The 15,227-nt window shown below is 41.5% G+C and overlaps 1 protein-coding gene across 1 annotated transcript in view; it reads left to right on the plus strand.

Annotated features, from left to right (window-relative positions):
• The window catches only part of UNC5B (unc-5 netrin receptor B), a 155,602-nt gene that overhangs the window by 121,729 nt on the left and 18,646 nt on the right, over nucleotides 1-15,227 (plus strand). Inside the window, exons 5-8 of the mRNA XM_063307836.1 lie at nucleotides 5,475-5,655; nucleotides 7,266-7,433; nucleotides 8,872-9,036; nucleotides 13,732-13,764. Of these exons, the coding sequence (XP_063163906.1) occupies nucleotides 5,475-5,655; nucleotides 7,266-7,433; nucleotides 8,872-9,036; nucleotides 13,732-13,764 (547 nt within the window). The remainder of the gene's footprint in view (nucleotides 1-5,474; nucleotides 5,656-7,265; nucleotides 7,434-8,871; nucleotides 9,037-13,731; nucleotides 13,765-15,227) is intronic.

Genomic DNA, 15,227 nt, shown 5'->3' on the forward strand with positions numbered 1-15,227 from the left:
CGCTTGAGTGGTTGGGCCCCAGGTTACAGTAGCTTTCCCTTTTCAGGGTGGGGATACTGATGGCCGAGCTCTGCGGGGTGGGGATTCATCCCGGAGCCATCTCCGGCCCCGCTCTGCCGGTGGTCTGGATGGGAGGATGGGGGATGGTTGCGGGAAGCTGAGATATCCTCCGTGCCTCCCCTGCCCCTCCAGTGACAAAGACAGGTTTTTCAACATGTACTCCATCGATTCTATTTTGGCTTCCACCACTCTTAGTCTCTCAGGGGTTCGAGAGTCCCCTCTCCTTCGTGTGCCTGGTTTCCTCTCAGTTGACACCATAGTAGATTCTTTGTCTGGGGTTAGCGGGAACCAATACTTCCAGGACGTCCCCGATGTCCCTGGTTGGGGTTCCCCCACTTAATCCAAGGTGATCAACTCTGCGTGCAATTCACTGGGTGCCGGTTGCTTTGGCTCTTCCCCGTTGCCAGATTCCTCTGCATCAGAATTGGAATTCGATTCATCCCTTGACAGGTCTCGGGATTCTGAAGGTTCTGGGGTGAGATTCAGTTCTCCGCTCTTGACCGTCAACTCGGGCATCAAGCTAGCCATCTCCTCAAGTCCCCCAGTTGTGGATTTTGACTCAGCCATCGTTAACTATTTTTCCTCACAAGAGACTGATCTTGGTAGGAGCTAATGGTACAACTTTGGGGTTTCTCAGCTTTATGTAATGGTTGCCTATTCTAAAACACCATCAGACTCATGAGTGTGAATTCAAAGATATCTGATTTATTAAAGAATAGTATGCAGGATCACAGAGAAAGCTGAGAATGATGAAAGCGCGCCAAATTCAAACTAAAAACCCTTGGTGCAAATGAAATCCCTCCCCCCATAGAATCTTCTCAAGTTCACAATCCCAGGTGCTCCTAATGGTTTCTGATGGTCTACGGGAAAAGTCCTTGAACAAATAACATAACCCAAACACATTCCATTGTACTGATTTCACATACAGAGCTTGGTACAAGGTCTCACAGCAGCTCCCTCCCAAACAGAAACGCGCGTCAGCGCCATGGCATGTGAAACGTTACGATGTATAAACTACATTGAATCAGTGAACATGACACCACCTGGGAAACTTTCATGTGAGTGGAAGCGGGGTTATTTCAGAACAACCCACAACTACTCATATTCTTATGATTGTAACATCTGTTTATTAAATTGCATGCCCAGTCCATTTCCCTCTGTCAAGAGTTGCACCATTCTTTATGCCTGTTCTCAAAAGTTTGGGAAAGCACCTCAACCTGTATTGCAGTTGCACTGTTACATGTTACTCCTGTGTTGTACTCCTATTGATAGGTTAGGATTTATCGGTAGCCATTGCTTTCAGTGACCTTGCAGGGCCCATTTGTCCTTCCTGCATTTGATGGCTTTATGCAAAAGCCAGACAGCTGCAATTCTCTTTATTTTTGCCTCTGGTTTTCAAACCCTTTTGTTGCAGAATACTCTATGGGGAAGGAGGTGGCAGAAAGAGGTTTGCATATACCATTGTCTACCCTCCCTTCCTGCCATTCATCGTCTCTCCAGAAAGGGAACTGCAGTGCATAAAGCTCAGTTCTTCAATATGAACTGAGCGGGGTAATTGGCTGACTCTCATGTCTGAAGATACTGCTTCAGGCTGGCACCACATCTCCACTTGACTAGTAGTGTTGGCTCTGGACTGGGCATAAAGCCAGGTCTCCCAAGAAGTAGATGGATTAGGGCATCTTGCCTGACAAGGTGTATAATGCTGCTAAATGAAGACTGCCCATACAAAAAGCCATAAATAAATCTTGTGGGCTTTGTTATTTCTCAGAGTCTCAGAATCAGGCTAAGGCATAGAAGAAGAGTTGGAAGTCACACAAGGGTCTTTTGTATAGCCTCCCACTGTAAGGTAGCACCATCTAGCCACCTGCAACCATGCCCACTTGACCTCCACATCTCATGAATCACAGTGTTCAACAGCAGCAAGCAAATGCAAGACACAACTTGTGCAGAGGGTAGAGCTGGCCCTTGCTCCCAGCAAAGGCAGAGATCCATAAGAAGTGTCAGATTAAGATGGCAGAGATCTCAATGCAGTCATGAATCTTACTGGGTGTCTTTGAGCCAGATTTCCTCTTTCAGCCAGCCTAGTCATAAAGGGATTTGTGAGTATTAAATATGAGAGTGAGCTGTTGCATAACGGCCTCAGATTCTTGGAGAAAGTGCAGAAATATCTCCTAATGCACAGTTTCAAACATCCAGATGGGTGTTCCAAAGGAAAAAAAGAGGGTCAAGGAGGATGCTGATGAAATGGTGAACTGATTACATCAGCCTGCCACAGTTAGTACCTTTCCGAGCATATCGAACTGTAGCCAAAATAGATATGGCCATGCTGGATGGGGATGATGTGAGTTATAATCATACATTTGTGGTCTGTGGTCTGTGGTCTGTGTTGGGGAAGACTAGAGTAGAGGCTTCTGGTGGAGAAAGGGGGAAGCAGCTGGGGTCAAGCCTAAAAATTTAGAAACCCCAGGATGTTTTCTCTGTTTGTTGGGTGAACATTACCTTTTTAGATACTGTGTGTTTCTCAGCACTGATATACTGGCTCTGCATTTCCTATCACACTAGCTAGGAAAATTCTTGGGTCCAAGTGTTTGAAGCATCACCTACAAGATAGCTGTGATATAAAAACAGCTCAAGGAAACAGAAAAATTTCCCAACTTTGTAACCAAAGAAGAAGTTGTGTATCCTGCTCCCATGCTATGGAACACACTTCCTTGGGGGTTGTTCCTGGCCCCTGATCGCTCAGCCTTTTCAAAATCTGTAAGGATGCATCTCTTCCACCAGGCTTTTAACCATCACATTATTTTACTACCTATTTCCCTGCACATTTTAGTCTGTTTTAGTCTAAGTTTGTATATTCCGTTTTTGTTTTATACTTTTTGTTAGCTGCCTTGCCAGAGTAGAAAAAAGGGGATATAAACCAACCAAATAAAAAGTAAATTTCCATGAGTGGAATCCTGAAAGGAAGTTAATACAGTTAATCATTTCTCTACGAGAAACTGTGAGCATAAAGCCTTCATTCATTCATATTGTCCTATCAGGGGGTCAGGATAAGCTTAATTGCCCTCACAGCCTGGGTTATCAAGGGTTTCAATATTTTCTGTGCCTCTCAAGAGGATTAAATCATAATAGGCATGGGGCATGGGTGAACAGTCATCTGGATTCAGCCCAAAACTGAAGAAAATAGTAGGACAAGATACTGTATATTGCGGCAAAGCTGCCTGTGACAAATCTTAATGCTCATGGGCAGAGTACAGCATGGCTACATATTTCCCAGAGATGCATGGTCCTTGCCTGGGGAAGATGGTGGGTAAAAGTATAAGCTGTAGGCCGGATTTCAAAGGGACCCAGAGCTGAGATTCTCTGCATCTAAATCTTTCTTGATAATTGTAGACTTAAACCCCCTGGCATTGTGCAAGGATAATACTTCAAGATTCTTGGGTTGAGGTGTTTCCTTACCTCCAAAAGAAGTTTCTGATGTCTCATTAGGTATATTACTTTTCTCCCTTAGAAAGAAAGATGCACATCTCCTGACTTATCTTCCTTTCTTACTTCCTTGTTTCATTATCAACGAGAAAAAAAAATGTTTTCTGAATTTCAGTTGCTGAGATATATTTTCTTTTAATTTGCTGGCAGTTGGTCATGAAGAACTTCCTGCCTTCCTCCCACAGCTGGGCACATCTGTGCTTTCCCTTGAAGGCACATTGGGAAGGTGAATAATGGTAGGCAAGTGTATCATTTTTCCCATTGCAGACCATTAATATCACATGGAGCTTCAGCCTCACCCACAATTTCTGCCCAGCCACCCCCTTCCTTCTGCATACACCTCTCAGATACACACTGGTTTCTCTGAGTCTCAGCAACTGGTAAAATTCCAGCTGTGAGTGTTGGCACCAAGCAGACAGCTTTTTATAGTCCAAAAGTGAGTCTGTTAGGTAAATGAGTTGCCAGATGAAGATGGAGTGGGGCCATGATGGATAGCATCACGCTGGGACCGTCTGTTTTCATTATTCAGCAGAAGTGTTTATTTTAGGCAGTGGATCTGTTATTCTGACATCTAATAATGTGCTTAACCTCAACACCTGTTCAATCCAGCCTTCCCTCCCACCTTCATAGACTGATCGGCCATTAACCCCTGACAGAATTTAGTAAAGAAAACAGAGAACAAATTGTTTTCAGGGAAGGGGATGAAAAAAGAGCCATCAGAGCCTGGCAAGATCAACATCCATGGACTTTCCTCAGTATCTAATTTCTTCTCCTTTGCTGTAGCCTTGGGTTCCCAGTAACTCAGTGAGTTCTGCATAAAGAACTGGTGTGGTACAGGGTCTGGGCATTTCCTCAGACTTGTTCATATTCCATCAGTGAAGCTTGCTGGGTTTCAAGAATGGCCAGATTATGTGGCAGGGAGAGGATGTCCAAAACCTGCTGACTCTATATTTGTGAGATGTTTGTGATTTTGAATAGCAGGGTCAAGATAAAGGAATGGTTCCGTTTTGGCGCTACATGTGCACAGAATCTGGAGCATGGGTGGGTGGAGACTACCATCATAATGTCTTGATGGTTCTGCACAAAGCTTTCCATAGCAGGAGCAATGATAGTTTAATGATTTCTTCAATGTGGCACTCATATGGTCCATAAGCTTACAGCAATTGACAATAGCAGTAATTGATTTTGCCCTTCCTTCCTTCCTTCCTTCCTTCCCACCCACCCAGAATTTCGCTGATTAGGGATGGATTGTTGAACAGAGCCCTGGCTTGGGACTCATGGCTTTCACAATGTGATTTGGGTGCAGTAAGGCAAAGCAGAGTATAAATGCAACCAATTAATGGTCTGGTATCTGCTACTTTGCAAACAGTCAGATAAATTAGGCCATCCCAGACCCAGCTATTTCAAAAGAAAGTTAAAAATAGAACAGCTTGTACATAAGAAAAACCATCCTTTCTCAAGTAATGAGCAACACCAGGTGCATTTTGGGATTCTTCATATATAACATCCCTTTCAGTTTACTGAGCTATCATTTTATTGCAATTGCTTGAACCAGCATGAAATAATTGTGCATATTCCTCCCATGCCATGTGTATATGTCACAAGTACCATTTGGGGCTTCCCACTATGTGCTACTGTACGTACAGCAAAATGCCCATTTGTACTTGCCATGTGTGCTAGGCTTCTATAGCTCTGTATCAACTCCGGGTCGCAAATTGCCCAGGCTTCTTAGAGGAGGCTGCACTTCAAAGACAATCACTAATTTACAGCTGTTGGAGTAGAAGGAAACTATGCTATTTTGTGTGGGGGGGGGATTTAATTTTTATTTCTGATTACAAGAGCTATCAGTGTCTTTCTTCCTGCTTTGTTTTCTGCCTGCTCCAACCTTCTATCATCTCATTTTCTTTTTCTCCTTCCAAATCTTAATGTAGGTGGAGTGGCTGAGGAACGAGGATGTGATTGATGCTTCCCAGGATACAAACTTCCTGATAACCATAGATAACAACCTTATCATCAAGCAGGCTAGGCTTTCTGACACTGGCAACTACACCTGTGTGGCCAAAAACATCGTTGCCAAACGGCGGAGCACCACAGCCACAATAATTGTTTATGGTAATGATTCTTTGCTGTTGAGAACTTGTGGGGCGGGGAGTCTGGGTGAATTAAATGGTTTCTGCAGGAGATTGCTAGGAATACAATTTCCTGCAGTCGCTGATCTCAGAAAAGTTAAACGAGTTCAGACTCGATTGTATTTGGTTGGGAAACAATCAGGAGGTATAAAGGATATAGGCTAGACTTAGACCAGGGTTTCTCAACCAGGGTTCCATGGATCCCTAGGGTTCCACGAGAGGTCACTAGGGGTTCCCTGGGAGATCAGGATTTATTTTAAAAATTATTTCAAATTTGGGTAACTTCACATTAAAGAGGTAAGTTTCTTTCTTTATTTTTAGTTCAAGAACACTATTAATGCATATATGCAGGCCTATACATGAAATGAACATAATAATTTTGTAACTTGTGGCCTATATTGGAGCCTGAATGTGCAGGGGTTCCCCGAGGCCTGAAAAATATTTCAAGGGTTCCTCCAGAGTCAGAAGGTTGAGAAAGGCTGATTTAGAAGGTGAAATATCATACCAGAAGAAGATAATGGCAAACCAGTTCTATATTGCTGCTAAGAAAACAGCACAGATATATCTATGAAGTTGTCAGGGGTTGTACTTGACTCAAAGGAGACTATGCTACCTTTATGTTATGATTTTAAAGACTTACGTATCTGGTTTATGCAAAACTATGAGAAGCAGTCATTTTGAATATGACCCAGTCTTATGCACCGTTCATTCAGAAACAAATCTCACATTTCATTAGGACTTCTAGCCGCGGGAGCATGCATGAAATTGCAATGTAGCTCTTTTGTTTAATAAGCAACTACAGTAGATACTTTTAACAAAAACATCCAAAAAGCTTTCAGATTTCTTGATTGGAAGCAGGGAATAGGCAGCCCTGAGGAGGAGGGATGCTATTTCTGGTGAAATTTTCAGGAGTTCTGTGAATAATTTATGGGAACAATCATTTCCCAATCCCATCATATGGAACCCAATTGTGATGTACTAGTAACTGCCCTGGTATATCATCTGAAATATGAGAACAGAGCAGAAGGCATCTTAAAGAGTCAACATGAAGAGTCTTTTCACTGGATGTTCTTCTCTCTCAACAGGCCTATCTTAATCACCTTTGTTGTTTCCGTTGTCTTGATTTGTGGATATTGGCCATTGGAAGCTCTCTATAAATTAGCAGTTCCATACAGCTGGTATACTAGCAGCAGCAATTCGGTTTTTCAAACTTGAATCTTTCCTTCCTCTACCAGGATATGCTGGGGATTGAGCCTGGGACCTTTGTGTGCTGATCTCTGTTCCCTTCCCTAATTCTCTGAAGGATTTGCTCACTTTAATTTCTGTAGCCAGTACCAAATTCTCATCAAATTCTGACCATATTCCCAGAGCTCTATTGAACTGTATATTCCTCTAATCTTCTTATATGATTGAGGGCTAGCTCTCATATTGTCTCAGAGATAACCGTCCAGTGTAGAAAATCTTCCATATAGTTATTCCATGTAGGAAACTATAGTGCAGGATTTGGCCAAGAGAAAAGATGAATTGCTAGGAAGTTGTGCTTTAATTTTTTTCCCTTACTTTATTTGTTTTTGTTTCCTTCCCTGCTCATAGTGAATGGTGGCTGGTCTACCTGGTCAGAATGGTCCCCATGCAGCAACCGCTGTGGACGTGGATGGCAGAAACGTACCCGCACCTGCACCAATCCAGCGCCTCTCAATGGTGGCTCTATTTGTGATGGACAATCTTTCCAGAAGCTTGCTTGTACTACCATGTGCCCAGGTAAGTGCGCCTCGGAAGGATGCTCCTTTTCAGACTGTTTGCATGAATTCTGTATTCCTTTCTCCTACTCAAGGAAACTAATGATGGTGTAAGAAAGAGATGAGCCCCTGATCTTGGATTGTGAGCTTCTGTCTTAAGGAAAAGGGTGACTCACTTTGAAAAAATTCCCTTTACCCTTCCTGATCTGAAGGATGATCAACCTGCTCTTTTGCTCGTCTGAGCAAATTATTTGCGACTTGCCCCTGATTTTACTTCTTGACCAGCGAAGTCCCAAGCTATTTTTATGAATATTTGCCTTCCTTAGGTATGCTTTAGAGACCTTGAAAGATGATGCAAGGTCATGTAACATGGCCTCTCCTTTTTCTTTCATTTTCTTTCTCTCAGGCCTAGAATAAGAGTGAATTTTGCTAGCTGAGTCATCTGTTAGATTGCAATGATACAACTTGTTGCTGTTTTCTTGACACAAAGGAGGCCAAGCTAGTTTTGAGGCCCTTACTACAGATCTGACAGTACCTATAGGAAGTTCTAAGGTGGCTATCATTAAATTTACGGTTCTGTTTTATTTCCCAAACAGACATCAAAACCAAAACATTATACTAGGTTTTCCCAACCTGGTGCCCTTCAAATGTACTGTAATTCCCATAATCTCCTGTAAATGTCACAGCATCTGCTAGCAGCGAGACATGCTATTTCAAAGTATTGGTAAAAAGAACAATCTTCTTACACTTGCAGCCTGGAGAGACAAAATAGGATAAACATTATAGTAAGGAAAACAGTAAAAGCTGCTTTGTGAGAATCCAGGACATTTTAATCTGGTTGTTTTTTTCCAATTTCGGAAGGAAAATGCACATGGTTTATGAGAGAATGCTAGACCCTAAGATAAATCATGTAGCAGAACACATTTCTTTGCTGAGTTTGTTACATTTGGTATGGATTTTGAATTTATATATTATGATAAATTGGGATAAGAATTTGCAAATGTTGCAAGAAAAAAAAAAGGAACACTTTTAGGTAGCCAAAATTATGACCTATGAACTAGAAAGTTTTTATTTTAGAGTACATATAATTCCTTTATTACACCAGACAGCCATAGGCAAATCCTGATGTCTTACCCCAGCAGCAAGTAATAAGTTGTATAAATTAAAAATCATTATCTACCACCTCAATCTGAGAGGACTTTAGACAGTGTGCAAATACTGAAATTAAAGCAATTACAACATAATAATCTTGGCTGGCTGGGGAATTCTGGGAGTTAAAGTCCATCCGTCTTAAAGTTGCCAAGGTTGAGAAACACTGCCAGCACTGATCAGCAATAAAAAAAATCAACCAATCACCAAGGGCCTTCTGGAACAGCCTGTTTTTTCAAGCTTCCCCTTCTTGTGCCTGTGGATCTCTGATTAGCTTTCTCTGTGCTCATGTATCTTTTTTGGGAATGCAGTGGATGGAGCTTGGACTGAATGGAGCAAGTGGTCAGCCTGTAGCACCGAGTGCACACACTGGAGGAGCAGAGAATGCATGGCCCCATCTCCCCAAAACGGAGGGAAAGACTGTAGCGGTGTCCTGCTTGATTCCAAAAACTGCACCGACGGGCTCTGCATGCAAAGTGAGTCACCCTGCAGTGGCTGGGAAAGAGAGGGCTAAGATCAACACTCAGTAACACTCACTGTGACTAAAACCTTTTTAAGACCTTGTAAACTATGAGGCAGCATGCCATGAGGCATCTCCTGAAGGTGTGTCTGAGAAGATTAGTAAAACATGATTGCTGAATCTGTCTGCTCCCATCTTCTCTGTGAAAGTTTAATGTCAGCCTGAACTAGTTATTTTGAATTGCTAAAGCATATACAGTATGTGTCAGCCTTACCAGGTAGACCAGGCAGGAAACATGACCAGATAAACTAATTCTACTTCATTGTAAAGCTATACTAACAGAATCTTGCAAGTCTGAAGGTACAATTCTACCACTGTCTCCTTTACAGCCGAAGAAACTAGGGAGGGTCCCTTCTGAGCCTCACCCCACCCACCATCCAGCTGCAGGCTCTGCTGTCTCTTATCTGACCGTTCCCTGGGCAGCATCTCTTCGCCCTGTTTCACAAGGTCTTTCCCATGTACCATTACAATATGGGATGAAATTGATGCTTGCAAATCTGGAACATTATATACTTACTGGGTGCAGGGTGATTGGGTGCAGCTTCCTACTGAGTACTTTCCAGCAGCAAGCCTTGATTTCATACTATGTTCTGCATAAAACAGGCCATTGTACCAGCCCTTTAAGTGGGTCGTTTCAGATCCATTAGGTGGCTTGACATCTCAGGTAGGAGCTATTTCTAAGGATACGTGCCTTGGGATTGAGCTGTGGGTACATAAAGCCAGTGCAAAGAGTTGTCAGGTATCTTGTGGCCCAGCTGGCAATTGCTTGAAATTTCTATTACTCAGAAGAATTCCAGCTTCTTCATTAGATTAGACTATTTCATTGAAAAGAAACTTGTGTGTGATCTACTGACTGCCTTTCCTCTCTTTACATTATTTAAAAAGTCAAGAAAATGATTTGGGAATATATAGTGAATGTTAGCAGATGAAATACCAGCCCTTCTTGACTCATTTTAATTCAGTCTTGAAAGTTAATATTCTGCAAGCAAGAGGAAGCATTGCTCTTGATATATTCAGCCTTCTGTTTAACATTCCTTAATATTAATGCAGGCAGAAGGACTATTAGATAGACCCAAATGCTGCTATAAGGGGATAGCAGACATTTCCTCTGGAAATACGTATTGGTTCCTACTTTGTTGCTTCACCTTAATGTATGAGACTATTTCTGCATCAGGTCCCAGACTGAAGGATCAGGGGTAAGCTATGCCACATTTACAGCCCGGTGTTTGGCCGGTTAGTTTCAATGAGTATGTGAAATTTTCGGCACATCCCAGTAATTAATTTTACTGCTCTCCCAGCTTATACTCCTATAGCACAAAAAATTTTGTCAGGCAGCTGCACTCTGCAGTAAATACCTTTCACAGTATTATAGTCCTTTAGGGCTTCGGGCTTAACTCAGAAAGGATGTTGCTGGTCAGTATCCCTCTGTCTGGTCTGCACATTTACAGATGTTCCATAACCTCACCATAAGCCAGCCGGTAGATGGTCTGTCACAAAAAAGCAGCAGGCAAAGTGAGTGTTAGTGCCTCTAACCTATGTGTGGTCTTAATCCATCTGTTCTAAATAAAATCAGGAAGAACAGAAGAGCCAACCTATTTATTGCTCCCATTTGAGAAATACAAATAAATTACCTGATAAAGCAAAAGAACAAACTTTACTTCCATTATGGCTCTGTTTATGAGCAAACTTTCAGGACTTGTATGGGTTGTTTTCCCTGTGTGTCGGTGCTGCCACCTGCTGTTGTCACATTTATTTCTATTGTGACAACTAATCGTTTTGCGATCTCGGTTGTTTTGCTATCCTAGAATACCACCCTGGAACCCTGCCTCTACAGTGTAACGGTGTCATTTTAAATGAAGCTGTTGGATTGATCCATCATGGCATGTAGTAGGGGAAATGGAGATATGATTCTTAGTTCATACAGATTCATACAGAGAGATGATTTGAAATAAAAGGAGAATCTATCTTTTCAGTAACTGCTGGCTCTGGAGAAGCTCATGGTTGGAGAAAATTAAGGCATTATAACAGCCAAAGTTGTGGCACTTTGCTGCCATATACAACACCACACCTTGCCAGCCAGCTGCTGGTGGCTAATGCTTAGCAAAGGAAAATGTGCTGAAAAGAAAATATTCCATACTACAATTTTGAGAATATTCAATATATTGAAAATACTACAATACTCAGGCAAAAGGATCACTTTCCCCCCCAACCACCTCCCATATAAATAAACTCTCTCCAGAGGCATTGACAGGGAGATTCAAGAAAGTCAAGATGGTGAATGCAAGTGATGGAAGCCACAGATCTTTTCCAGGTGTTGCAAGCATACACACAAAGTATAAAAAAGGGGTGGAGCTTCAGTCAGGTGCAAAAGGATCACTTTTACCCCCCACCAAACTCCCATATAAGTAAACTGTCTCCAGAGGAATTGGCAGGGAGGGTCAAGAAAGTCAAGATGGTGAATGCAAGTGATAGAAACCACAGATGTTTTCCAGGTGTTGCAATCATACACGTACAGTATTAAAAGGGGTGGAGCTTCATTCAGGTGCTCATGTCCATCAACTTGATTTTTTTTTAATTGGCCCAACAGATGTGCCTACTTCCTCCTATGTAGGGACCAAACAGAGATGAATGAATAAAATTTGAATTACCACAACTAATCAACTCAAATCTGTGCTCTTCTCTCCCATATATCTGACAAAGAAGAATCTAGTACACAAAAAATTATGCCCTGATAAATGTTTTAGTCTTTAAAATGCCATAAGGTTCTTCATTGTTTCTCTCCAAAGGATGTATTTGGAATGTCTCCCTTTCAAGATGGATGTGATGGGCTAGGAAGGGCGCACTGAATGTTATACATCATAAAGGAATTTCTGTTGTAATGTGCAGACCAGCTAAAGGACACTCCAACTGACCTTTAGCACTATTTAACAGTTTTACTTTTTGATGGCTGCCACCCTGTGCCCATCAGTGAGATATAATTCAGTGAGTAAACATGCATACGACTGGTTTCTAAGCCATCAACTCCAGCTCTTCAAAAAGATATACAGAGAATAGAGCAAAGATTCAAGATGAGAAATGGTTCTGCAAGTTGTTAATGTTACAGTCCTGGGAGAAGTGCTTGTATAGACACTTCGGCAATAAGTTGGCAAATCAAGCTGTATATGGAGCTCTAAAAACAAAGGATGCATCTCAGAGTCATAGATTCATCTTTACATTTGGTTGAGGCAGAGAATGTAGATTCTGGGATCTCCATTTCAACAGCATGATCAGATGAAAAGAATATCAGAATACTTTTTCTCATAAAGGAGCAGGACAACAGAAAATGAGAATTGAAAATATCTGTGGGTTTTCCTCCAGTTCTCCTGACATCTTGATTTTTACGGTGTGGCTAAATCAGAATTGTTCTACAATTTCAATTCATATTTTGCCCCTTGATTCTGGCATAAGCTTTGAGGGATTTCTCACCCTTTGGTGTCAATTATGTCATCTTTTTTGATCTCCTGGAATTACAGATTTGGATGTTTTACTCACACTTCTCTCCCCACACTCCCACCCCACTCCAGTAATGCTGGATTTACACAACTGCACTTGAGCAGTTCTGTTCCAATTCAACAATGTGTGGGCCATTTTGATGTTTTTTAGTTTGATCTATACAAGGGAATCTCAAGAAAAAAGGTAAAATAGCTAGGTTTAGCTTCTAGAAATAAAACTTTGTAGAAGAATCTAACCAAGTGGCTGGAATGAATTGATGCGCAGGTATAATTGCATAAACACCTTTGATCATGAAAGTGGGAAGACAAGATAAGTGAGAAATGAGACAGTTCTGTACTTCGCACAGATGAGTTATTAGAAGATGCATATCTAATTAATAAGAAATATTACAAGCTTTAGGACAAGAGAAGACAACCCTGAAGTAGAACAGAAAACAGGGATTCTGGCCCATCAGAAAACATTGCTTCCCTGAATAATAGCCAGTGGCAAATGAAGTACTGCTGGTCTGATTGAATGCTTAGATTTGCTGTGCTTTGTTATTTATGCCCTAAGGTGGACATAGATGTACCTAAAATGTGTATATGCTGATTTATATTTCTAGATGCACATGTAGTAAAAAATTGCTGTAATTTAAATAGAAATGCAGTGTAACACACCACCGTGGAAATGGTGACCAAGTTACCTGTTCAGGTGCTCATAATGAAGGGGCTACTAAGACTATCTTACAGTTCTTAATACTGGATGGGTTGGCCTTTAAGAAGAGGATTCTTTAAAACAGGAAGACCCATGCCCATCATATTGAGCTGCTCTTGGATTCTTTTGTGTCCTTTAACACTGTATCCCAGGCCATAAGGATGTTAGAACTCATAAGATTACACAAGTGTTCTGCTAGAGTTGTGGCTCAGTAGATGCTTGAAAGGTAAAGGTCATGGAGCAGTTGTATGAAATGCCTACTTTCTTTTAAAACATGATTGTCTTCTGCATGTAACTTCTGTATTAATTGTTCCATTGTGTTTAAATTTCCACCATACCTTTTCCTTCAGGTTTGCTGGAAAGTGTGGGGGATAATCTGCCTTTTGTTTTCTGTTATTACCATCATCACTGTCATATCATCCTCATTTTTCAACTTTTTTTTTCTTTAACTTTTTTCCTCTAACAGATAAAAGATCTGTAAGCGAACCCAAAAGTCACCGTAAGTCTCCATTTCATAGTCATTTCTTTTCACTGTTCTACATTCAAGTGATTGGATAGCATTGGGTTGGGATTGTTGTTTTTTTAATAAGCATCCGTCTCTTCTTGATGTCAGGGCAGTCCTGGAGAGGGTCCTTTGAAGGGATAGCTCTTCATAGCTCTGGAGGATCAAGAGGGACAAATACATTTGAAGGAAGCCTTGGAGAGGCAGCCATAAAATATGTTCATCAGGAAGCCCAATGGACTTTGCAAAAACCAAACTGGATTTATTTTTAAGAGTCAAAGGCATTTTACTTTAAATCTGGTAGCTAAGATACAGTGGTTTTCAGCTCAGTGTTGAAATTCAATTATTAAAGGTCATAGCCACCAGAAGAAAGAGGAATGCATAAGTCTCTTGCCCTCAAGATTTCCCAAAATGGTCACTTTAATAATTCAAATCTTTACTCCCTTCATTTATTAAAAAGTTGACAATAATGCTCCAATTAACTGCTCAAAAAAGGGTGAAGTATCCATTGCTGGATTGCAAAAGCACTAAAATGCTTGAGAGAAAGTAGTAATTAATCTTAATGATATTTGCACTATTTATGATTATAATGGGATTAGCTGGACAGCCCTCTCCGAGATTAGAGAAGGGCCTCCCACTATGGAGGAGAAAATCTAGCATCAGAGTTTTTTCTTCTGGCTCCCTGCCATTTCCAGGAAACTGGCAAAAAATGGAGTATGAGAACACCCGAGTCCCAGGTGGTTCTAAACCAGCTTTCTTCCTTTTCTTGCAAAAACATGACTGGGAAGGCAGAAGATGCCTCTCTGCCCAGCCTTCCTCTCTGCTGGACTGCCAATAGGACGCGGGTAATCTTGGAGCCTCCTGAAACAAGGCTTTGGATCCCTTTCCCAAAATACCGTACTACACACCAATGTCCCATTTCTAGTTACAGAAATGAATAATAGGAACATATTCAGTTCTGCGTATGTCCTCCAGAATTATATTTCACGTACATCTTCACAAGGCTGAACTCAGTGATGTTCCAGTAGAGAGTCCGACTAAGCTGTGGATTTTCTCCCTATAAGACTCTTTTTCCCTGTTAGTTTGCATCTTTGTCTCCTTCCCCGATTTTCTCTGGGCCACAAGTAACTTGTTGATTGTTTATACGGCCTCTGCCGCACACCATTTTTGTTCTGTGAGAATCAGAGTGTTCCTGTCAGCCCCTCCCTCTGCCAATCCCTGAGGGGAATTTGTCATAGTGGCTGCTCTCAGAGGCGGTAAAAAGATCAAAGCATGTGCTCTCAATTGAACATGCAGTATAAAAGGTGTAATTGGTTCTGCTTGAGGGGGATCCAGCACAGAATAATTTCCATTGTTAATTTAGGGCTTTTTTCCCCTCCTCTAAAGCCCATTAAAAACCAAATGAAGGGTTAGTAAAGATTAACACTTTAAAGTACTTTGCTAGGCTTCTGGGCTATTGG

Source organism: Candoia aspera, chromosome 6 (assembly GCF_035149785.1).
Source record: "Candoia aspera isolate rCanAsp1 chromosome 6, rCanAsp1.hap2, whole genome shotgun sequence".
Taxonomy (NCBI): domain Eukaryota; kingdom Metazoa; phylum Chordata; class Lepidosauria; order Squamata; family Boidae; genus Candoia; species Candoia aspera.